We start from the raw sequence: 22,697 nt of genomic DNA, 5'->3' as shown, positions 1-22,697 counted from the left end.
TCACTTTATATGTTTACTGGCACATGAGGCATTTAGATTACATTGATTGTACACATGTTTGCTTATTTCACATTTTCTTTTTTTCCAGTTCAAATTTAATTCTTACAGTGCTGGAGATGATGATTATGAAGGGTATGATTACAGCTTGTGCGGGCGACTTTCTGCTGTTCGAATTGTTTTTCTCTATAGGTTTGTTCAGGAGGTATGCTGGAATGCAGTTTGAATTATGTGCAGTTTTAGTGTTGGCATCATCATATTATGACAAGTGAACTTTGCTTATTTACAAATGCTCAAAATTTATAATTTTTGAGTTTCATTAAGTCTGTGTTCACTTAGCCATAAGCTATTTTTACTTTATCTTGTTCTTATCATAATGTTTGATATTATGGGTCTATAAACGACTGGAAACTTGGTTCTTCAGATAACAGTTTATTTCATGGAGCTTGCCACGCCACATACAGAAGAAGTAATTAAACTTGTTGATAAAGTTGGTGATTTTGAGTGGTTAATTCAGAAGTCTGAAATTGATGGAGCTGCTGCTTTGAAGCTGGATCTCACACTCGACACTCCGATAATTATAGTTCCAAGGAATTCAATGAGCAAAGAGTATGCTCAATACATCACTAGCACTTGTTATATAATACTCATTAGGTTGACCAATAAATCTATTTTCTTGAAAGTATCTTCCAAAACTTTCTGCATTGAACAAGTTTCAACATATAGTTAAAACGTGAATGGTGAATTTTTACTAAGATGATGTTGTCAATTTATATGAGCATGAATTTACGTTGACAATTCGTACTAGCATGAATTTATCTGGCTTATGTATAACTAACTATTTTCTGTCAACATTTTATATGTTTTCTAGAACTGTGAGTAGCTTTGGAATAATGTTTCAATTGGGGCAGTGACACTGTTTGAGTTGCACATTCCTTCATTTGCATATTGCATCCTATGCAGGATTCCCCCCTACCCTCCGGCTCCCTTCCTTGTAATATCATGACTCTTCTATTCAAAAAGTTTTCCTTCTATTTGTTTCTCAGGGTCTGAATTCGAATGTCATTAGCTTTTTTGGGTGTTCCTCTTTCCTAGTGTGAACACTAGTAATGTATTTTCTCGTTGCAGCTTCATTCAACTTGATGTGGGTCTGCTAAAGATCACAAATGAAATAAGTTGGCATGGATTTCGAGAAAAAGATCCTTCAGCTGTTCATCTTGATATTCTTCATGCTGAGGTATATTACTTATGATTATATAGTACCACAAATTTGATTATTGAGCTATGGTTAACATTCTCAAATTTCCAGATTCTTGGAGTAAACATGTCTGTGGGAATTGATGGTTGTATTGGTAAACCACTGATTCGTGAAAGCAGAGGGCTCGATGTTTATGTTCGACGGAGTTTGAGGGATGTTTTTAGAAAGGTCCCAACATTTGCTTTGGAAGTGAAGGTGATCTTTTGGATGTTTTTAGAATGTCATTCCTTAAGTTTGTCCCATATCTTAATCATTTGAGGAATTTGACTTGGACTGAGTAGCTTGCTGGTGATGCCTTTTTGAAGTTCTGTTTTAGTAGTTGCTTTATGATTATTTAGTTAATTCCTTTTGATGTTCTTCTGGGCAGGTTGGGTTTTTGCATAGTGTAATGTCTGATAAAGAATATGATGTTATTCTGAATTGTACGTATATGAATTTAAATGAAACACCAAGCCTTCCTCCTAGTTTCCGTGGCAGCAAATCTGGTTCTAAAGATACAATGAGGCTGCTGGTTGATAAGGTCAACATGAATAGTCAGATGCTTCTATCACGTAGTGTAACCATTGTGGCAGCTGAAGTAAATTATGCACTGTTGGAGTTGTGTAATGGCATTCATGAGGAATCACCTTTAGCTCGTATAGCTGTGAGTGTTGATATTTACTAATTATTATTATTTTATTTTGTGGCTATATTTTTTGTTTGCTTATGTAATATCTCGCTCTTGGCTAAACATGTGTTGTTGGTAATTAAGAAAAAAGTCAATAGCTTGATTATTTTTCATTTATTGAATGTTACATGTCTCCACTTACCTGTACTTTTCTTGTTTCTTTTAGCTGGAAGGTCTTTGGGTATCATACCGCTTGACTTCATTGTCAGAAACAGATCTGTATGTAACTATTCCCACTTTTTCTGTTCTGGATATCCGCTCCAATACAAAGTCTGAAATGCGCCTCATGCTTGGATCATCTGCTGATGCTTCCAAACAATCTTCCACTGGAAACTTTCCTTTCTTCGTAAACAAGAGCAGCTTTAGCAGAGTAAATTCTGAAGCTAGTCTTGACTTGGATGTACCAATTTCAACAATGTTCTTGATGGATTATAGATGGCGATTGTCCTCTCAGTCTTTTGTGCTTAGAGTTCAGCAGCCTCGAGTACTTGTTGTGCCGGATTTCCTTCTTGCTTTGGGTGAGTTTTTTGTGCCAGCATTGGGGGCAATAACTGGAAGGGAAGAAACGATGGACCCCAAGAATGATCCAATAAGTAAAAACAATAGCATTGTGCTTTCTGATAGTATTTATAAACAGAATGAAGATGTTGTGCACTTGTCACCGAGTAGACAGTTGGTTGCTGATACCCATGGCATTTATGAGTATACATATGATGGTTGTGGAAAGACTATAGTTTTAAGTGAAGAGAATGATACGAAGGAGTCACACTTGGCAAGGTTTCGTCCTATTGTGATCATTGGATGTGGTAAGAGGTTGCGATTTGTCAACGTAAAAATTGAGGTATTTGTACTTCTGCACTTTTGTGTTTAAGTAGAAGTCTTTCAACTACTTTGCGTAAAAGAAAAAATTAATGAGAAATGATAGTTACGTGAACTGGAATATTTCTGAGTATTAATGTATGTCTGTTTTGTATTGCATTTTTTGCCATCATAGAAAATAGGCAACAATAGAATCATTCTGAGCAAAATACATGGCATTTCACAACTAATCCTGAATGATCTCACTAAAAAGGTAATATTACTAGTTAATGGTCAATTCCTGTGAGACAAGAATATGTATGGGCTCTGACAAATTGGTCTTGCCTTTCATTCCTTCTATGCTTATCCACAAGCGTGAAATTTATAAATTTTACATACTGACAAATACAGTTTGGCTTCAAGAATATGATTTTCTAATGCACCAACACATTTTTATGACTTTTGTCTCATGGTTGAGTTATGCTTTGAATGATTTCACACTATATACGGAGAGCAAAGATTATACTTGATAGTGTGTTAATGTAATTGTTGATGGTCATGATTGAGAATTGCTGTCATGTGTAATGTTGTTTATAATTTTCTGTATTTTAAAGCTTCTTGACTGTAACTGCTATGTCTTTCTCATTTTTTTTTTCTTTTGAAAAATTCCTTCATTCATCAGAATGGTTCTCTTTTGAGAAAGTATACATACTTGAGCAATGATAGCAGCTACTCAGTCTTACCTGAAGATGATGTTAACGTATTGTTGATGGATAATTCAAGTTCTGATGATGACAAGAAGATTGTAGAAAATATGGATGAGTTAATAAACAATGCAAAGGCTTCTTCATATTCAGAAGATGACCCGAATGTTGTGCAGAGTTTCACTTTTGAAGCGCAGGTAGGTATAATTCCATTAAAAGTTCTTGTCTATATTAAATAATCCTTTAAGCTGGATTTTTAAAAAAACGTATTGTTGTTAGCTTTTCGAATTAAAGCCAATTCTGTTTTTTGTATTCAAATTTTCCAGGTTTGATTCCATTCTGCTACCAGCACTTACTTCCCCCCCCCCCCCCCCAAACTATGAATTCTACGATCCTTTCATTTGGTTTTATGGTAGTTTTTCTCTTCTTTAAAACGAATAATTAAACAACTAAGTTTTGCTCTAGTGTATTCTTAAGGGATCTCTGAGGTCTAATCTTCATCTTTATGCTCTTGAACTTTTTGTAATGTATTAGGATTAATTAGTTTGTGCTCGTTTTGGTTTCACTCTGTCAAGTGAATGTTGTAAAAACATTGGTTTGACATTGTCTCTTCCTCTGAGACGTGGGTTTGGAATGTTGTTATATATTATTAATATTCTTGGTGTGCAATTAACTAATGAAATGAAGCAGTTTATAGAAAAGATTTTCGATGATTGGCATCTGTGTACACCTCATATTGTTTTGTCTATCCTCTGCTGCAATCATTCTTCTGTTGGCTTTTAACTGTTGCTTCACAGAGTTCGAATTTTCTCCATTCGGAACCCTGTCTCTATGGTGCTGCAAATGGTGAAATAGGATTTCTAGGAAACTAAATATGAAACAAATACTAACTTGATGGAATAGGTGTCCCTTGGGGATGAGATATGCATTGTTTACAATGTTGTAAACTGCTCTTTCTCAGAAAGATTAGCAATGGCTTACAGAAAGCTGCTGACTTGCTTGTGTATATGGAGCTGAATTAACTAAATGTCAGTATGTCTGTCTGTATTTGTGAATGTATCCATTTATAGCACACTGGGCACTGGCTTTGTGGCCTATATAGCTTTAACATTTCTTGCACTGTTTGACATGGTAGTATTGGAAATAAGTTTACAGTTCAATTATATGTTTTTCTTTGATATGGTCTTTGATCTGGTTATAACTTTTGGCTAATGAGGATCCTTTTCTCATCATTCTTGAACTTCAGTTTTCCTCATTTTGCAATACCTGATTAAAATTATATGTGGTTAGGTTGTTGCTCCAGAGTTCACGTTCTTTGATGGTACCAAGTCTTACCTGGATGATTCGTCTTATGGTGAAAGGCTTTTGCGCGCAAAAATGGATTTGAACTTTATGTAAGAGTAGCATTAGATCTTGTTTCAATATTTTTGTATCTTCTCACGGTTATTTTCATTTTTCTGGTGCATGCTAAGAGGTAATAAATGGATTCTCAAAGAGATTTTATCTTTTGTTTTGTTTAGTGTTAAAGAATGCTAGGAGGAAAGATAAAGTTGTAGCATCCATTTTGTTTCGTTGGAGGTTAAATAGTAAATTGAAATAAAAGATGTTTGCAGCTCTATCCCTACTATTCCTAAACCACCCAAGCTGTGCACTCTCTCTCTCTCTCTCTCTCTCATAGCATATATATGTGCGTGTCTGTGCCCTGAATTGTCAGATTAGGAGATATGTGTATATGACTAGCCCACAATATGTGTATGCTTGTATTGATTTACACATGTACAGATGGTGGGATAAATGGATTGAATCCATGTATGCTAATTTTCCTATGTGTCAAAACATTAATCTGGACGTCAAATAAGACAAAGTGATGTACTCACTATTCTTTCTTTGTTCTTTATCATTGATGCTCATTTGGTAATTGTAGTTCAGTGAACAGAAATATTTGCTCTTTGCTAACTTATTTATCCAGCTGACAACACCCTGCTTTCAGTTTCAATTTTATTCTTGCTTAAAAGAAAAGTAACCATATTACTTATTTTTCCTTAATCAGTGTAATAAGTTGTTCACAATTTCTTGTGCAGAATTATTAATATACCTGTCTGATATATGTCTGATTGAAATGAATGTTGTTATGTTGTTCAGGGAATTTCTATTCTGTTGGTTTTTTATATCTCTATATTAGTGTCAACATTCTCTCTCTATCTTTTTTCCCTTCTGTTCTGCCAACGTTGTGTTTTATTTAATATATGTTTTTTTTTTGACATGGAGGAAGGGTATTTCGAATACGGTTTCTGAACAATATCCTTTTTCTTTAGTGAAAATCAAGTAGTTGATGAGAATAATGTGAATGTGTTTTATTTATCTTTTTGTGTATTCATCTTATGAACAGGTATGCATCAAAGGAAAATGATACCTGGATTCGTGCCGTGGTCAAGGATCTCACAATTGAGGCTGGTTCTGGTCTTATCATTCTGGATCCACTGGATATTTCGGGGGGATATACTTCCATTAAAGAGAAAACAAACATGTCTTTGATATCAACTGATATTTGTATTCATCTTTCATTAAGTGCAATTTCGCTGCTACTTAACCTTCAAAACCAAGCTGCTGCAGCGTTGCAATTTGGAAATGCAGTTCCACTGGCTCCCTGCACCAATTTCGATAGAATTTGGGTGTCACCTAAAGGTTTTCTTCAATTTAGTTGGAGCAGTTGTGATGCATTTTCTCACTATGTTTTGTTTAAATTTTTTGGTTTTGTTTTTCCATCTTATTGTTTTACCTTGTCTGCAGAAAATGGATCTCATAACAATCTTACCATTTGGAGGCCACAAGCTCCATCAAACTATGTTATATTAGGAGATTGTGTAACATCAAGGTAAAAATATTATTTCCCTCGATCCATCATGGTTAAAGACTTAAAGGTTCAGGGTTCTTTGTTTCTGTTTCTTCCATACTAGAATTAGTTGTAGGTTGGTGATATTGGTTAATCATCTATTAACCTATAGATTCAAACAGAGTCCTGGTCTGTGCTGTTCACAGTTGACATCTATACTCAAGGGATAGGTGTGTGGGCTTTTGTGAGGATGTGTTGAGTATTGAATGCTCTATTTTTAGTTTGTTTATAGGCTGTGTTTCTCTCTATATGTCTTTTGTTTTTGGGCTTGTCTGTGGATTTGATTTTGGCCAAGCGATAGATCATGATCATGACCATGTTTTTGATCTTTTAAGATGTGAATGCTTGACAGGTTTAGTATTAATTTTGGGAGCCTTAGGTTCAGTAAAATTTCATGATTTGGAATCAGTATTTGTCATTTGTTTGTAATTATTTTTGTATCAGCAAACTTTAAATTTTTTTTTTCATCAATATCTTAATCATTAAATAGAAAGATGCTTTTCCTTTTATTGTTCTCCAGGCCAATTCCTCCTTCACAGGCAGTACTGGCCATAAGTAATACATATGGGCGTGTGCGGAAGCCAGTAGGTTTTAATCTTATTGGCTTTTTCTCTCATATCCTTGGATTGGAAGGAGTGGATGGTCATTCTGATGTTGACAGTGATTGTTCCCTTTGGATGCCAGTTCCACCCCCAGGGTATACTTCAATGGGTTGTGTAGCAAATATAGGAAAATATCCACCACCAAATCATGCTGTTTATTGCCTTCGCTCTGACCTTGTAACATCTACAACTTATTCAGAATGCATGCTGAGTGCCTCATCAAATCAGCGGTTCACTTCTGGATTTAGCATCTGGCATTTGGACAATGTTATTGGATCATTTTATGCCCATTCTTCAGCTGAATGCCCTTCCAAAAAAAATAGTTCTGACCTGAGTCATCTTCTTCTCTGGAATTCAGTTTGGTCCTATGCATCTCTTAAGGAATCTGTTCCTGAGTTGGCTGTAGTCAATGATCATGCTAGTCAGCAAACAAGTAATCAGAGTGCTAGTTCATCTGGGTGGGACATTCTCAGGTCAATTTCAAAAGCAACTAGTTGTTATGTGTCGACCCCTCACTTTGAGAGAATGTGGTGGGACAAGGGCAGTGACCTCCGTAGACCGGTATCAATTTGGCGGCCTATTTCACGTCGTGGTTATGCTGTAGTGGGTGATTGCATAACTGAAGGGTTAGATCTTTTTTTATCTTGGAATGTTTCTTTTTCAAACTCTTTATGGTTATCATTTATCAGTACTTGTTGATCTCTTTAATGAGTTTTCTATTAACATTTGGCATCATCTTTTTGTCCTTTCCAGCTTAGAACCACCTGCTCTGGGCATAATTTTTAAGTCTGATGATCCAGAAATCTCTGCAAAGCCTGTGCAATTTACTAAAGTTGCCCATATCACAGGGAAAGGTTTTGATGAAGTTTTCTTCTGGTACCCAATAGCTCCCCCTGGTTATGCTTCTTTAGGGTGTATAGTTTCCAGAACAGATGAAGCTCCGTGCATGGATTTGTTTTGCTGCCCTAGGATGGATCTTGTTAACCCAGCCAACATTCCTGAAGTGCCCATTTCCAGCTCTTGGAGCTCAAAGGCATCCCAGTGCTGGAGTCTTTGGAAAGTTGAAAATCAGGTTTAGATAAATGCTCATCAAAGTCATTGTTCATAATTGTCACTTTGAATTTTTCGGAACTCTAAGATAGGTCTTTTTTGAATATGAAACATATAAGTTTATCAAAAACTTTGCTTTTTAACTAAGTTCAGGTCTGGTATAATCTTCTTAGCCTATGGTGCTTCATTCTTTGAATTTTTACTAGGAAGAAAAGACAGATGATAGTGTTTGTGGCTGCCTGTAATTCTGTAGGCTTGTACTTTTCTTGCTCGCTCTGATATGAAAAAGCCATCAACACGGTTGGCTTACACTATTGGTGATTCTGTGAAGCCGAAGACACGGGAAAATGTAACTGCTGAGGTTAAATTAAGATACTTCTCGCTAACTGTTTTAGACAGCCTACATGGAATGGTATGTTTTCTTAAAAAAATACACCCTGGACCTTTTGCATCATATTGTGCTCTCTTTATGATGAATTTGGATCGTTTCAGATGACACCGCTATTTGACATGACTATCACCAATATCAAGTTGGCAACACATGGTCGGCTGGAGGCTATGAATGCAGTCCTCGTTTCCTCTATTGCTGCTTCAACCTTTAACACGCAGTTAGAAGCATGGGAGCCCTTGGTGGAGCCATTTGATGGCATATTCAAGTTAGTTTCTGCCTCATTCTATTTACTATTGCCTACTAAGAGAGAGAGCGGCAAAATAAAAAAAAACACCAGCTTGTAATTTGGTGTCCTTTGTTAAATATTTTATCTTTTGGTTTCCTTTTTCTAGGTTTGAAACATATGAGGCCAATGTGCATGCACCATCAAGACTTGGGAAGAGGATGCGCATTGCTGCTACCAACATTTTAAATATAAATGTCAGTGCAGCAAATCTTGATACTTTAGTGGAGACCATTCTTTCGTGGAGACGACAGTTAGAGCTTGAACAGAAAGCGACCAAGCTGATTGAGGTCAATTGGAATTTGGACCTTGATTTTGGTTTGAGAAGTTGCTGAGTTGATTTCCATACTGAGTATGTGCTTTAAAATATCTAACTATCTATTATTTCTCAGGACACCGGTGGTGCTTCTGGACATGAAGATCTGGTCTTTTCTGCCCTGGATGAAGATGATTTACGGACTGTGATAGTGGAGAATAAACTTGGGAATGATCTGTTCCTTAAAAGGATTGAGCAGAATTCTGAAGTGGTTGACCAACTTCATCATGGTGACTGTGCTTCAGTTTGGATTCCACCTGCAAGGTTTTCGGACAGGTTAAATGTTGCCGAGGAATCTAGGGAAGCGCGCTATTATGTTGCTGTACAGATTCTTGTAGCCAAGGTTCTATCATGATTGAAGTTTTTGCTTCATATATTCCTTTTCTTTTGGCCAGTATATGTTCATTTATTATTTGATTGCTAATTTCTAAACAAAAATATGACTTGTTAATGTTTGGCAGGATTTACCTATAATTGATGATGGTAATAGCCACAACTTCTTTTGTGCTTTGCGACTTGTAATTGATAGTCAAGCAACAGATCAGCAAAAACTTTTCCCGCAGAGTGCAAGGACAAAATGTGTTAAGCCCTTAGTTTCAGACATGGAGTACCCAAATAAAGGCAATGCAAAGTGGAATGAACTTTTCATATTTGAAGTTCCCTGTAAGGTCTGTTTTGTATTTAACAATTTAATTCTTTCCTTTTTGTTGTTGTTTCTTTTTATTGTTAAAAGGAGGCATGTTATTAGCTTGTGGTACTTCAGTAGAAGTAGCTAACATATTCATGTTGCTTTAAAAGTATGGTATGTAAGTTAATCAAAGGTACTAAAAAATGCAGTTATAGTAAAATGTCATGTTCTCTAAGCACAATTAAGAACGCTTTGATGCTGATATGGAATGGAAGAGCTATTGTTTTCTGGGCAAATAGCTAAGGAATTTCTGCACGTGCTTTTTGTAGGGGGTTGCTAAGTTGGAGGTGGAGGTAACAAACCTTTCAGCTAAAGCTGGTAAAGGTATGTTTTACTGGTGCTTCAGCTTGAATTAAAATGCAAATTCACATAAATACTAGATATAGGAATTTTTCTGGCTTTTGATGCTTGTGACAGAATGCAAAGTCTGTGTGCCTCTTATACTTGTATGAGTTGATGTTAGTGCATTCAATTTCATGTAGGTTTTGGTAATAAGCACTCTATTTTTATGGCCATAGAAATTTCTATGATGAGTTTTTGCCATTCATTACCATGTTACTCTACTCTTTCATTTGTTCTCCATTATGTTTGAAGTTGTTATTTATTGATTTAATTTTATCTAGTTTTTTCTGCTAAATCAATAATATTCTTCTAGAGGTTTTTTTTATTAATTTTTTTGTATACATCAAATATTCACTTGCTTCTGTCAGATTGCAAGTCATCCTCTTTCCTCAAACATGAACATGTATATGTTTATTAGTCTGTTCATGTTGTAATTTAATAAAGCAGGTGAAGTTGTTGGTGCGCTTTCTTTTCCTGTTGGACATGGTGCAAATATTTTAAAGAAGGTATCTTCAGCAAGGATGCTGTCTCAACGTAATGGTATTGAGACTATTGAATCATATCCACTAAGGAGAAAGGTGAATTAATCTTTTCTGCATCTACGGTGCAATTACTTAACATTTCTTTGTTTCAATGGAATTTTAGTATGTGTCATTTCTTTACTTTTCTCTTTTACTGGTTCAGTCCGACATCGTTGAAGATATATATGACTATGGATACCTCTGTGTTTCCACTTCTTGTTTTGAGAGGAATACAACTGCACTTTTTCAAAGAGATGCAGAAAGCAAGGATGGTTCTGACAATGATACAGGTTTCTGGGTTAGGCTTGGAACAGAGGGTTCATGGGAGAGCATTCGTTCACTGCTTCCATTGTCAGTAGTTCCCAAATCATTACGGAGTGAATTTATTGCAATGGAAGTTGTCATGAAAAATGGAAAGAAGCATGCTATTTTCAGAGGTCTTGCAATGGTTGTAAATGATTCAGATGTTAATTTGGATATTTCAGTATGTCATGTTTCAATGATTCATGATTCAGGATCAAGCAGTCATAACATAGTGGTAGAAGAAATCTTTGAAAATCAACGCTATCAACCAATTACTGGTTGGGGCAATAAGTGGTCTGGTTTTCGTGGTAATGATCCTGGGCGCTGGAGCACCAAAGACTTCTCATATTCATCAAAGGTTAGTGATTTTCCATGATGACTGTTTCCATCTTGTTCGGATTTATTTTTTGCATCACCATCAATATATATATAGCCCCTTCTCTCTTGATTTTGGTTTCTTACTTCACATTTATCTTGAAGGATTTTTTTGAACCTCCTCTTCCCAAGGGTTGGCAATGGATATCAACATGGACTATTGATAAATCCCAATTTGTTGATGAGGATGGCTGGGCTTATGGGCCTGACTATCAAAGTCTGAGATGGCCCCCAACTTCTTCAAAGTCATATATTAAATCAGGTCATGATGTGCGCAGGCGGCGCTGGATCAGAACAAGACAACAAATTGCTGACCAAGGCAAAAGTTACGCAAAGAGTGACTTCACTACCATAAGCCCTGGATGTTCTACTGTATTACCATGGGGAAGTACATCTAAAGAATCTGACCAGTGTTTACGTGTCCGTCCTTGTGTCGATTATCCTCAGCCCTCGTATGCTTGGGGTCAAAGCATTGTTGTTGCTGGGGGTTCTAGTTTTGCAAGTGGAAAGGACCAACCTTGCTTAGATCAAGGTTCACTATATAGACAAAATACTTTGCCACAGGGAAGCAAAATGCCCAATTGTGCTCTTAAGTTAAATGAACTAGAGAAGAAGGATGTACTTCTTTGTTGTTGCCCTAGTGTTGGAAGCAGACAAATTTGGCTCAGTGTAGGTGCAGATGCGTCAGCCCTTCATACAGAGCTTAATCAACCTGTTTATGATTGGAAGATCTCTGTTAATTCTCCTTTGAAGTTGGAAAATCGACTGTCCTGTCCAGCTAAGTTCACGATCTGGGAAAAAGCAAAGGAAGGGAACTATATTGAGCGAGGGCATAGTATCATATCTTCGCGCAAGAGTGCTCATATATATTCAGTGGATGTCCAAAGACCTATATATCTTACATTCTTTGTACAGGGTGGTTGGGCCCTGGAAAAGGTAACTTTAATCTAACAATGCATGTTTTTTTTTTTCTCATCTGCAAGCCAACGTGTACTAAATCTTTTAATTCTTTTGTGGTGAATGTATTATTATTTGCAGGACCCAGTTCTTATTCTGGATCTTTCTTCTAATGCTCACGTTTCATCTTTCTGGATGTTCCACCAGAAAAGTAAAAGGTTGTGGCTCCAATTTCTTTTTTCATGTGTCATCACCTCTAATAATTTTGCTTCCTACATCTCTTGTGATTTGTCAGCATGATCCTCATAATTTGATGTCCCCCCTTCTTAACAGACGTGTGGTTGGTACTTGTTCATAAATGAAATGGAAGGAAATGATATATTATTTGTCTCATGTTTGTTTCTCCTTGCAAATTGTCAGTTTTAAGTGTGCAGAAAACTGAGTGGAATGGTGTGAGATTTGATGTCATAGTTCACTTTATCTTTTATTGACAATGGATTCATAAGATAAGTGAAAGGAATATATGTATATATATATATGATTCTGTTTCTTCATGATCAACTTTATTACTAAAAAGAAAGAACTTGGGTACAATTTGCACAGTGAAATGATATATTAATGACAAATTGGGGGAATAGTCTTAAGGTTACTGCATCCTTTTATATATTTATTTTTTTTTGTGCAAAATAATTCTGGCTTGTATCATCCATGATCTTATCACATGGTTTTGCAGGAGATTGCGTGTGAGCATTGAACGAGATATGGGAGGAACCAGTGCTGCACCAAAAACGATAAGGTTTTTTGTTCCATATTGGATCATTAATGATTCATCACTGCCTCTAGCATATCAAGTGGTGGAAATTGAAGGTTCAGACAGTGCAGACATGGATTCACACTCACTATCTAGAGCAGTTAAATCTGCGAGAACAGTTTTGAGGACCCCTTCATACTCAATGGAAAGGAGACATTCTGGTTCAAGGAGAAACATCCAAGTACTTGAAGCTATTGAGGACACCAGTCCAATACCTAGTATGCTTTCCCCACAAGACTTTGCAGGTCGTAGTGGTGTTATGCTGTTTCCATCGCAGAAGGATACATATGTGTCCCCTCGGGTTGGCATTGCCGTTGCTATTCGTAATTCTGAAACTTACAGTCCTGGGATTTCCCTTCTTGAGCTTGAAAAGAAGGTAATATGTTAGGGGATCAAAATGTCTACATGCTTATGAATCTTGTTTCCTTTTCCTCTTTTGTGGGCTTGGTGGAAAGGGGTAAAGCTTCAGATAAATTGCTTGGTGGTGTTTTAGTCATATGTGATGCTAAATGAAGTAACTTCTGTTCCAGGAACGTGTTGATGTAAAAGCATACAGTTCAGATGGGTCATACTATAAGCTTTCAGCTCTAGTGAATATGACCTCAGACAGAACAAAGGTGAAAAACTAGCTTCTAAAAGATTGTAGGTGTTTTATATATTATTGTGATTCTTGCTTCCATTCTCTGATAACTAGAGTAGTGGTTTATTCTTTTATTTCTTATACATTGTTATTGGGGCTTCTTCTTTGTACTTTTTATTGTTTTTACAATCTTGTTCTAACTTTTGGAAGTTATCTTTAGCCATCCTTGTAAATTTGGCCTTCATTGTGATTCATACCTTAATTGGGATTTTTAAAGTCTATGCCATTCTTTTTTTTTTTGGCTTATGGCATAGGATAAATTTCCAATAGGCATTCAGATTATTCAAGCATGACGTCAGAAACATTATGGCTTTATGTGTTACTTTTTTCTGCTTATTTCTATTAAAAAGTTGCCAGTTAGTGCCTGCTTGGGCCTTAGAGATTCTATGCTCTAAATTTCTTGTTGAAGTTGCATGAACTTTAATAACTAGTGCTTTGATTTTGCAATCTTCTTATGCTTGCATACTTGCTATTATCATCAATGTTCCATGATAGACTCTTCCTACAACCTGAAACCAAATCTTTGCTGCAACATACTCAGGCAAATAGATTATGCAGCATTAGGTTGGAGTGAGTGGCCTTTTTCATTTGAACTTTCTTGTACACCAGACTAATAAGCATTATTGCTTGTGTGGATAAAGGCATGTAGTTAGTTTAAGAAATCTATTAGAGGTTGTGGGTCTTCTTTAGGGAAAAAGCCTCTATTCCTTTCTTGCTAGTTTTGGACCCAATAAATCTGGGTCCAACTATGTTCTGAACTGTAGATTGTCTGTGTAACCTATAGGATTTGTAAATTGTCACCTATTTGGCCTGGTAGCCACTGTTATTGAATTAGAATGTACGGGTGGTATAATGATTCAAGACAAGGAAGCTCTGAGTCCTGGAACATGCTTAAAAAATAGTGTATTGATATTTATTTATAGATTTTTTAGTCAGTTATTAACTAATAAAAATGGTTGACATTCAGGTCATTCATCTTCAGCCACACATGTTATTTATCAATAGGGTTGGTTTCAGTCTTTGCCTGCAGCAGTGTGATTGTCAGATAGTGGAATGGATCCATCCCGCTGATCCTCCAAAACTCTTTAGATGGCAGAGTTCTTCAAAAATTGAGCTGTTGAAGGTCAGTGTAAATCATTCATACCAATGGCTCGATATATTTCCCTGCATATATTGTTATAATAGCTGCTTTAACTAATTGGACTTCATTTTATTTTAGTTGTGGGTGGATGGATATAAGTGGAGTACACCTTTTAGTGTTTCTAGTGAAGGTGTGATGCGTGTTTCTTTGAAAAATGACACTGGAAGTGATCAGTTGCTGTTTAAGGTTGAAGTTCGGAGTGGAACAAAAAGCTCACGCTATGAAGTTATCTTCCGTCCAAATTCCTCGTCAAGTCCTTACAGGTTACATATTACACCTGTGTATACACTCTTAAAACTTCCTTAAATACTTACAGAATAGTAAATGGAAAAGGGTTTTTTTTTTTTTTCCTTTCCTGTTTAAAGTTTACCTGACTTGTTTCCCAGGCATTAAGGGTGGCAGTTTGGTGGGTCAAGTTGAGTTCTGGTTGGTCATTTAAATTTTGGGTCAGTTTGGGTTTGGTTATTTTCTGTTGGGGTCATGTATGAATCATCTCGATTTTGGGTCACTTTGTGTTTGAATTGCTCAGTTTTAGGTCGTTGACTTTGTTAAATGCATTCAAATAGAGTTCTACTTCAGGTCATTTGTTTAAATGATTTTTATCATAGCATCTATTATTTCTTAATCAATTTGAAGTTTAAAATGGGAAAAGAATAAAAATTATGCACAATTGAAGTTTGGGATTATTCAGGTCCATTTGGGCTAGGGTTGCTTCATGTGTGATTAGGTTCTTTTAGGTTCAGGTCATTGGCTTTTAGAGTCAAATTGGGTTGGATTAGGTTAGGTTTTGGGTGTGTCGGGTAGATCTTTCTGATCTGGTTGGATTTTTTCAGTTCTACATGCATATGTCCCCTTTCTTGAATTCCCTTTTATATTTTTCTAATCTTCTCTTTCATTTCTAATATTATTATTTTCTGGGAACAGGATTGAGAATCGTTCCATTTTTTTACCACTTCGCTGCCGGCAAGTGGATGGTACCAGTGATTCATGGCACTTTCTTCTTCCCAACACTGCTGTTTCTTTCTTATGGGAAGATCTTGGTCGACAACATTTGTTGGAAATCCTTGCAGATGGGACTGACCCATCAAGGTCAGAAATCTACAATATTGATGAGATTTTCGATCACCAGCCCGTTGATGTGACACGACCTGCCAGAGCTTTACGAGTTACCATCCTAAAAGAAGAAAAAGTAAATGTTGTTAAGATCAGTGACTGGATGCCTGAAAATGAGCCTACACCAATCACCAGCCAAAAAATTCCATCCTCATTGTCAGAGTTCTCTAGAAATGAGCCTAATCAACAGCAATTGCAGTCCACCTCAGAATGTGAGTTTCATGTTATAGTTGAGCTTGCGGAGCTTGGGGTGTCCATTATTGACCATACGCCTGAGGAGCTATTATATCTGTCAGTGCAAAATCTTCATTTGGCATATTCAACTGGCTTGGGCACTGGGTTTAGCAGGTATGCTCTGCTTTTAATAAATTCCAATGCTGCAATAAAGCAAGATTTATGTTATCACAAGACAAATTTGGTTGTCCCACGAAGAATTGCTCCATTTCGACAAAAAACTTTTCTGTAAATTTTTTATTAGAAATGCCAATCGTAACATTCCTTATGGTAAAAAATTAAACTTGGTTTTATTCATGAAATCGTGAAATTGTTACATGTGATTGGTTTCATGATGCTCTGCTTTTGTTGGCAGTTCCGTTTCAAGTAATAAATTGTCCATCAACTCATTGTGGACTTGTTATGATTTTTATAGGATTTCTTATCACAATTACACTTGTGCAAAAATATACCTCTCCGTGTGCTTTTCTTATGCATAAATTCATTAATTGTGCAAGTTGAGTACTAAAAAGTTCTAGCTGGTGTCCCTCAAATATTAGGGCCCCTTCTTACCTCAAAAAAGGCTCTGAATTTGTAAATTGAAAGCCTTAGATTTAGCACAAATCTGCATTGTGGCAACCTATTCTGCAGAGAACCTTATTAATTGTCTGCTTATCATGTAGGCAAAATAGATGTCCAAAAATGTAGTATCTTGTTCCAAAATTTTTCCCTGTTATCTAGCTATTTGTGATTGTTTACTGATTATATCTTTTTGTTATTTCAGGTTCAAATTAAGAATGAGCGGAATTCAAATGGATAACCAGTTGCCATTAACTCCAACACCAGTTCTCTTCAGGCCACAGAGAATTGGGCAGGAGACAGATTATATGTTGAAAATTTCTGTGACTCTACAGACAAATGGATCACTGGATCTATGTGTCTATCCATATATAGATTTCCATGTGAGCATTTAAATCTCAAAGTTCGAGCAGAGTGTTTATTGTTTTTTCCTATAGTAGTCACTCATCTAGTCATATTCATTTTGATTGGCTTATTACCAGGGGCCTGATAATTCTGCATTTTTGATAAACATTCATGAACCTATTATATGGCGCATTCATGAGATGATACAGCAGGTCAACCTCAGTAGGTTATATGATACTAAAACTACCGCAGTTTCAGTTGATCCGATCATTCAAATTGGGTATGAGAGAACCTTTCTTCAATTTTGGTATCAAATTGTGCTTTGCTCTGTATTTGATTGCTTGAGTCTTATCACTTATGTTTACTTGGAAATACAGGGTTCTCAACATCTCAGAAGTTCGACTGAAAGTTTCAATGGCTATGTCACCTAGCCAACGGCCTAGGGGAGTACTTGGTTTTTGGTCATCCTTAATGACTGCATTAGGGAACACTGAGAATTTGTCAGTAAGTTTTACATTTAATCTCTTTTTGTTTCCTCGTTTGTCGATCCTTTCTGTAGTTTGACTTTTAATTCTCTGGCTGGATCTGAAAAGCCAATCATGTAAGTATATGGAAGCTAGAAGAATTGTCTACCTTGTTGTAATAAATATCTGTTAAGATATCATGGCCTCCTAATATCTCAAAGTTGCAGTACATACGTTGATAGATCCATTTGGTTTGGTAATTACAAGGGTTGGTGGCATAAGACTAAGCTGTAACACTCTATTATCTACTATGTTTTCCATTAATTAAGTACCATCCTATGGATGAAGTAACACTAGCAACTCTCAGAGCTATATTTACATCTCAAGAATTTCTTAACTAACTTTCATGGGCTATTTGGTGTTGGTTATGCACATTGTAACACAACTGTTGAATAACAGGTCAAGATAAACCAAAGGTTTCATGAGAATGTGTGCATGAGGCAGAGTACTATGATTAATAATGCTATTTCAAACGTCAAAAAGGATCTTCTTGGCCAACCGCTTCAATTGCTCTCTGGCCTTGATATATTGGGCAACGCAAGCAGTGCTCTTGGACATATGAGTAAAGGAGTGGCTGCTTTATCAATGGATAAGAAATTTATTCAAAGCCGGCAGAGACAGGTATGTCACAAACCCAAAATCTTGATTACTAAGCATACACTGCCCGCTCTGGTGCTTGATCTACTTGCAAGATGTGTGTGATAGCCCTAACCCTCAGAGATGGGTAACACGTGTGTGATAACTTTTTGAATAACTGACAAAAGGGATGTGTCTACTACATCTTGCTAACATCATTTGGTTGAGAGCGAGTAGGTGAATTTTGAATGGCATGACTTTATACTCTTGTAAAATTAGCTTTAGTAATAGTGTTTGATTTCATTGTGTAACTAGATAGTCCAATGATTAATTAGAGCGTAAGTTAATGATTGATTAATAAACCCCTTCTTGCCTTGGTATGCCATCTTTAATTTCCTCTGCTGATTTCTCTGCTGGCACCCTTAAAACATGTCTACAGCAGGGGAATTGATAAATTTTAGAACAGACTGAAATTTTCCAGTCAAAAAAGGATCTCTTGTAGGATGTGTTATAAGGTGTAATGTGCAGTAAGGATAATATTTTCTTCTGTACCTTATAACTCTTAGTATAAATACAATAGGCTACCATAGGATTAGGAAGCACTTTTCTCCCTACTTCAAGAATATGGTAGTACAAATAATTGACTGACAACCTTTTTTCTCTTTTTCCTGCTCATGCTGTTGTTACATATTTTCTATGCTATGGTCTATTAAAGCCAATAATCATTCAATGGGCCTCTTTTTGGGTAATACTTGTCTGGTTTTGGGCAGTTAACCATTCTGGAACATTCATATTTTCTTTTCAATGTGCTTGTTCTGGCAGGAGAACAAGGGTGTAGAGGACTTGGGTGATGTTATTAGGGAAGGGGGTGGAGCACTAGCGAAAGGCCTGTTCAGAGGAGTTACTGGCATATTAACAAAGCCTCTTGAAGGCGCAAAAACTTCCGGTGTTGAGGGCTTTGTTCAGGGTGTTGGAAAAGGAATAATAGGTGCAGCTGCACAGCCAGTGAGTGGGGTTCTGGATCTTTTGTCGAAAACTACTGAAGGTGCAAATGCTATGAGGATGAAGATAGCATCTGCTATAGCTTCAGATGAACAGCTCCTCCGCAGGAGGCTGCCTCGTGTAATTAGTGGTGATAATCTGCTTCGACCATATGATGAGTACAAAGCACAAGGGCAGGTACTTTATTTTTTGTGTCCTTTTAGCAGGTATAATTGGCTTTGAATACATTAAGTCAAAGGGCAAGTGGAAAGAGATCCCTTTTTATTATAATTTTGTCCATCCATTTTCTGTTATACTTTCGCATTTACTTGTCTCTGTTTTATTTATGTTTGAAAACTTGGTTTTTATGATCACCTGCTTATGTTTTGAGTACAAGTTTTTAACCTACTTGCATATGTGTCGATCTTGAAGGTCATATTGCAATTGGCGGAGTCAGGTTCTTTCTTTGGCCAGGTTGATCTATTCAAAGTACGGGGAAAATTTGCATTATCAGATGCATATGAAGATCATTTCTTGCTACCAAAGGGAAAAACTATTATGGTTACTCATCGAAGAATAATATTATTGCAAGTATGTCAACTAGTTTGGTTAGAAACATTTTATGGTTTGACTGGTGCCTTTTTTCTATTACTAAACCTGGAGGCCAAACTAAAGGATCACACTGCATTTTGCCTTTTTCAGCAAACCACTAATATCACTCAGAGGAAATTCAACCCAGTGAGGGATCCGTGTTCAGTTTTGTGGGATGTAATGTGGGATGATCTGGCAACAATGGAGTTAACTCAGGGAAAGAAAGACCAACCAAAAGCTCCACCTTCACGGCTCATACTTTATTTAAAGACTAGACCAACAGATACAAAAGAACAAGTTCGTGTCATAAAATGCAGCCGAGATACTCATCAAGCTCTTGAAGTTTACTCTTCAATTGAACGAGCAATGAATACATATGGACAAAACCTTGCGAAGGTTAGTTTTTCCAGATTGGACTCTTTATTTCATTTATACAGCATTGGTTATTGCACTGTATGTTTTTAGACTTTGACAAATGTTTTCCTATTTTTAAGTAGTTTTTTCAAAGTTTTATCATAAAGTGCTAGGATCTTTGTTTTAGTTAACGAAAATATATAAGCATAGATGGTTTGCTGGCATTGACATTTTCGGTACGAATATCGAAAAATTCAAGTGTACGAAACATAGATTGGAGCGTCTCTAAGCATGGCCTTGGATGATCCTATAATTTTGAGATTTTTTCTCTCAGTAAAAGCTTCTTTCAATGATTCAGGAGATGCTCAAGAAGAAAGTTACAAAACCATATTCACCGGTTACTGTTGGAACTGGTGTTGAAATGATTCCGAAAGAAGTGACCTGCACTTTGTCTCCTCAACAGGTGCCTGCATTGGTTCCTATGAGATCAACCTTTGGCAGCAGCATCAACTAACTTAAGAATCTGTGCCAATGGCGAATTTTTAACATCAATTTCCAAGACTACTACTGGGGAATCAAAATGTTTCAGCACCCATATCCCCGCCAGCTAAGGTATGGCATTGAAGCTTCCGTTTTTGACCATTTGAATGAGCATCAGCTCAGTGTAAGGGTATTATTACACCATTGGGAGTTTTGTAGTGGAGGAATACTTTGCCAAGCCCCTTAGAAAATATGGATATGGTCGATATCGCCCCCCGCGAACATTAGATGCTTGATACGTACCTCGGACATTGTTGAATGTAAATAGGTATCTCTTCATAGAAAAAGCTATCTGATTGATACAATTCATCAGGCGCTTCTCGAAATGTACAGTTTTTAACATTTCTTGTACATGTCTACAGTTGACACAAGAAAGCTGGTTTTCTGGCTCATCATAATCATGCATCATCGTGGCTGGTAAGCAAAGTTCAGCAGTTGGCCCTAAGTGTATGGTGCAGTGTATAATATATCGTTTTCAATTAGTCAACTTTTTAGATGAAATATATTCAAAATTCCTAATTCGGTTTTGATATATATATATATATATATATATATATAAAAGGAAATTCAGGTTTCGAATGAATGATCATTTCCTTTTACAGATCATCCGATTTGTAATTTTATTTATTATCTTATGATAAAAAAGACAAAAAAAAAAAAATTCCAATATCTCATTTGATTCGAGTAAAATAGAGAAAGTAACAAAGCTGAGTCATTTTATAAATCATTGGAATTGGAATCTAATTTGTCATCTTATATTCTAAAGACAAGTAATTTGATTTTTTTTTTTTTTCATTTCATCTCATTTCAATTTGTAATTTAAACAAATGGTGTGATTTTTTTATCTAACTCACAATCTTACCCAATTCAAACAAAGTAATGTTTCTTTTTAATAGTATGAATCAATGTATGGATCATCCCTTTTGGCATTTATTTTGTGACTTGAAAAAGGTAAATAATCCATTCTGTCATTCTATAGTTTTCCATTTAGAGTAAGTACTATGTAGAAAGTGTTTTTTAGTAAACATTTTTTCCATAATTTTCTGTACCGAAAACTATGAATCAAATATACAGATTGTAGAATATATATATATATATGTAAGGCTTTGTTCACCTTGAGAAATCAGAACCATCAAATTCACTTGGCTCGAGGGATTTCATAGCAGTCAGCAACAAGAAGTATATATGTTTATATTCAAAGAATGCTTGTCGTTTTCCCTATAACCAAACAAAAGGGAAATCAAAACCAAATAGAAAGACTAGAACGTGTTTTTCCTTTGGTTATTATATAGAATATAATTTCTGATTAATTTGCAGAAGCCAAAATGGAAAAAAAAAAAAAAAAAAAAGAGTAATAAGCGGGGTAAATGAATTTGTTCAGACTGCATGCATAGCCAACATAAAGACGTAGAATTAAAGTATTTTGTTCGCTTAGAGTTATAATTAGAATGTTATGCTTACTTTCAAAGTAAATTATTACAAAATTTAAACATGATGTTTCCTTTTATAATGTAGATTATTAACCACGATATCATCTATTTGATAAATACATGTAAGTTTACCTGTATAGATTTAAAATTAAACCGTTATTTTTACTTTTAAAGTTGATTATTACGAGAATTTAAACTTGCTATAGCCTTTTATAATATAAATTATTAATAAAAAAAAATGTATCATCTTAGTTCATATATATACACACATACACATAGGTTCACTTGCTTTCATTTGGAACTAGAGAAGTTCTTAATGTATAAGGCGGTGAAATTGTATAAAGGTTAGTATGGTTTCGTTTTTATTTTCTTTGCATTTCCGCTAGCAGATTATGAATACTTGAATTGATTATCTTTTCTTTTTTTTTTAATAAAAAAATTATTATTTAGATGGATCATTTCTTAGGTCTTAGATACGATGGAGGATGATTACAACAACAATAACAACAGGGCTGAGGGTGTTGGTGGTGACGTCTCCTCTGATGTTGAATCTGTTTTAACGGAAGTCCGCGAAATCAAGGATAACATTTACTCTTCGGAGGGTGATGACCACTCTTTTAGTTCTAGTGGTGATTCTGTCTCCAAGAAGATTCAGATGATGGTTATGTTGACGTCGAAGAAGATTCTGATGGTGATTCTTCTCCTGTCAAGGAAGTTATCGATAATCCTCTGGCCCGAACGCCCTCGCTACTATCCTGGCAGCCGGGTCTGGCA

The 22,697-nt window shown here is 36.0% G+C and overlaps 1 protein-coding gene across 4 annotated transcripts in view; it reads left to right on the top strand.

Moving 5' to 3' along the window:
* LOC18603726 (calcium-dependent lipid-binding family protein) overlaps positions 1-21,012 on the top strand; it is a 39,729-nt gene extending 18,717 nt beyond the window's left edge. For 2 of the 4 annotated variants that reach the window (XM_018119482.2, XM_088805110.1), the window contains 35 exons: positions 89-202; positions 422-606; positions 1,126-1,234; positions 1,307-1,450; positions 1,623-1,898; positions 2,089-2,763; positions 3,403-3,621; positions 4,715-4,818; positions 5,814-6,109; positions 6,215-6,299; positions 6,838-7,545; positions 7,673-7,991; positions 8,223-8,381; positions 8,462-8,625; positions 8,753-8,933; positions 9,036-9,302; positions 9,421-9,627; positions 9,917-9,971; positions 10,437-10,567; positions 10,674-11,171; positions 11,294-12,124; positions 12,227-12,303; positions 12,819-13,272; positions 13,427-13,513; positions 14,504-14,659; positions 14,756-14,940; positions 15,602-16,138; positions 16,788-16,965; positions 17,065-17,207; positions 17,305-17,431; positions 17,851-18,072; positions 18,850-19,206; positions 19,441-19,599; positions 19,711-19,995; positions 20,312-21,012. In XM_018119482.2, coding sequence (XP_017974971.2) covers positions 89-202; positions 422-606; positions 1,126-1,234; positions 1,307-1,450; positions 1,623-1,898; positions 2,089-2,763; positions 3,403-3,621; positions 4,715-4,818; positions 5,814-6,109; positions 6,215-6,299; positions 6,838-7,545; positions 7,673-7,991; positions 8,223-8,381; positions 8,462-8,625; positions 8,753-8,933; positions 9,036-9,302; positions 9,421-9,627; positions 9,917-9,971; positions 10,437-10,567; positions 10,674-11,171; positions 11,294-12,124; positions 12,227-12,303; positions 12,819-13,272; positions 13,427-13,513; positions 14,504-14,659; positions 14,756-14,940; positions 15,602-16,138; positions 16,788-16,965; positions 17,065-17,207; positions 17,305-17,431; positions 17,851-18,072; positions 18,850-19,206; positions 19,441-19,599; positions 19,711-19,995; positions 20,312-20,467 — 8,850 coding nt within the window. In that variant the 3' untranslated portion in view covers positions 20,468-21,012. The remainder of the gene's footprint in view (positions 1-88; positions 203-421; positions 607-1,125; positions 1,235-1,306; positions 1,451-1,622; positions 1,899-2,088; positions 2,764-3,402; positions 3,622-4,714; positions 4,819-5,813; positions 6,110-6,214; positions 6,300-6,837; positions 7,546-7,672; positions 7,992-8,222; positions 8,382-8,461; positions 8,626-8,752; positions 8,934-9,035; positions 9,303-9,420; positions 9,628-9,916; positions 9,972-10,436; positions 10,568-10,673; positions 11,172-11,293; positions 12,125-12,226; positions 12,304-12,818; positions 13,273-13,426; positions 13,514-14,503; positions 14,660-14,755; positions 14,941-15,601; positions 16,139-16,787; positions 16,966-17,064; positions 17,208-17,304; positions 17,432-17,850; positions 18,073-18,849; positions 19,207-19,440; positions 19,600-19,710; positions 19,996-20,311) is intronic. The other 2 variants (XR_016025690.1, XM_088805109.1) reach the window with 2 other exon arrangements.
* The last annotated feature ends 1,685 nt before the right edge of the window (positions 21,013-22,697 follow it).

Source organism: Theobroma cacao, chromosome 4, assembly GCF_053813885.1.
Source record: "Theobroma cacao isolate CCN51 chromosome 4, ASM5381388v1, whole genome shotgun sequence".
NCBI classification, from domain to species: Eukaryota; Viridiplantae; Streptophyta; class Magnoliopsida; order Malvales; family Malvaceae; genus Theobroma; species Theobroma cacao.
The sequence above is the reverse complement of the archived record's forward strand: the minus strand, read 5'-3'. Positions and strand labels throughout refer to the sequence as shown.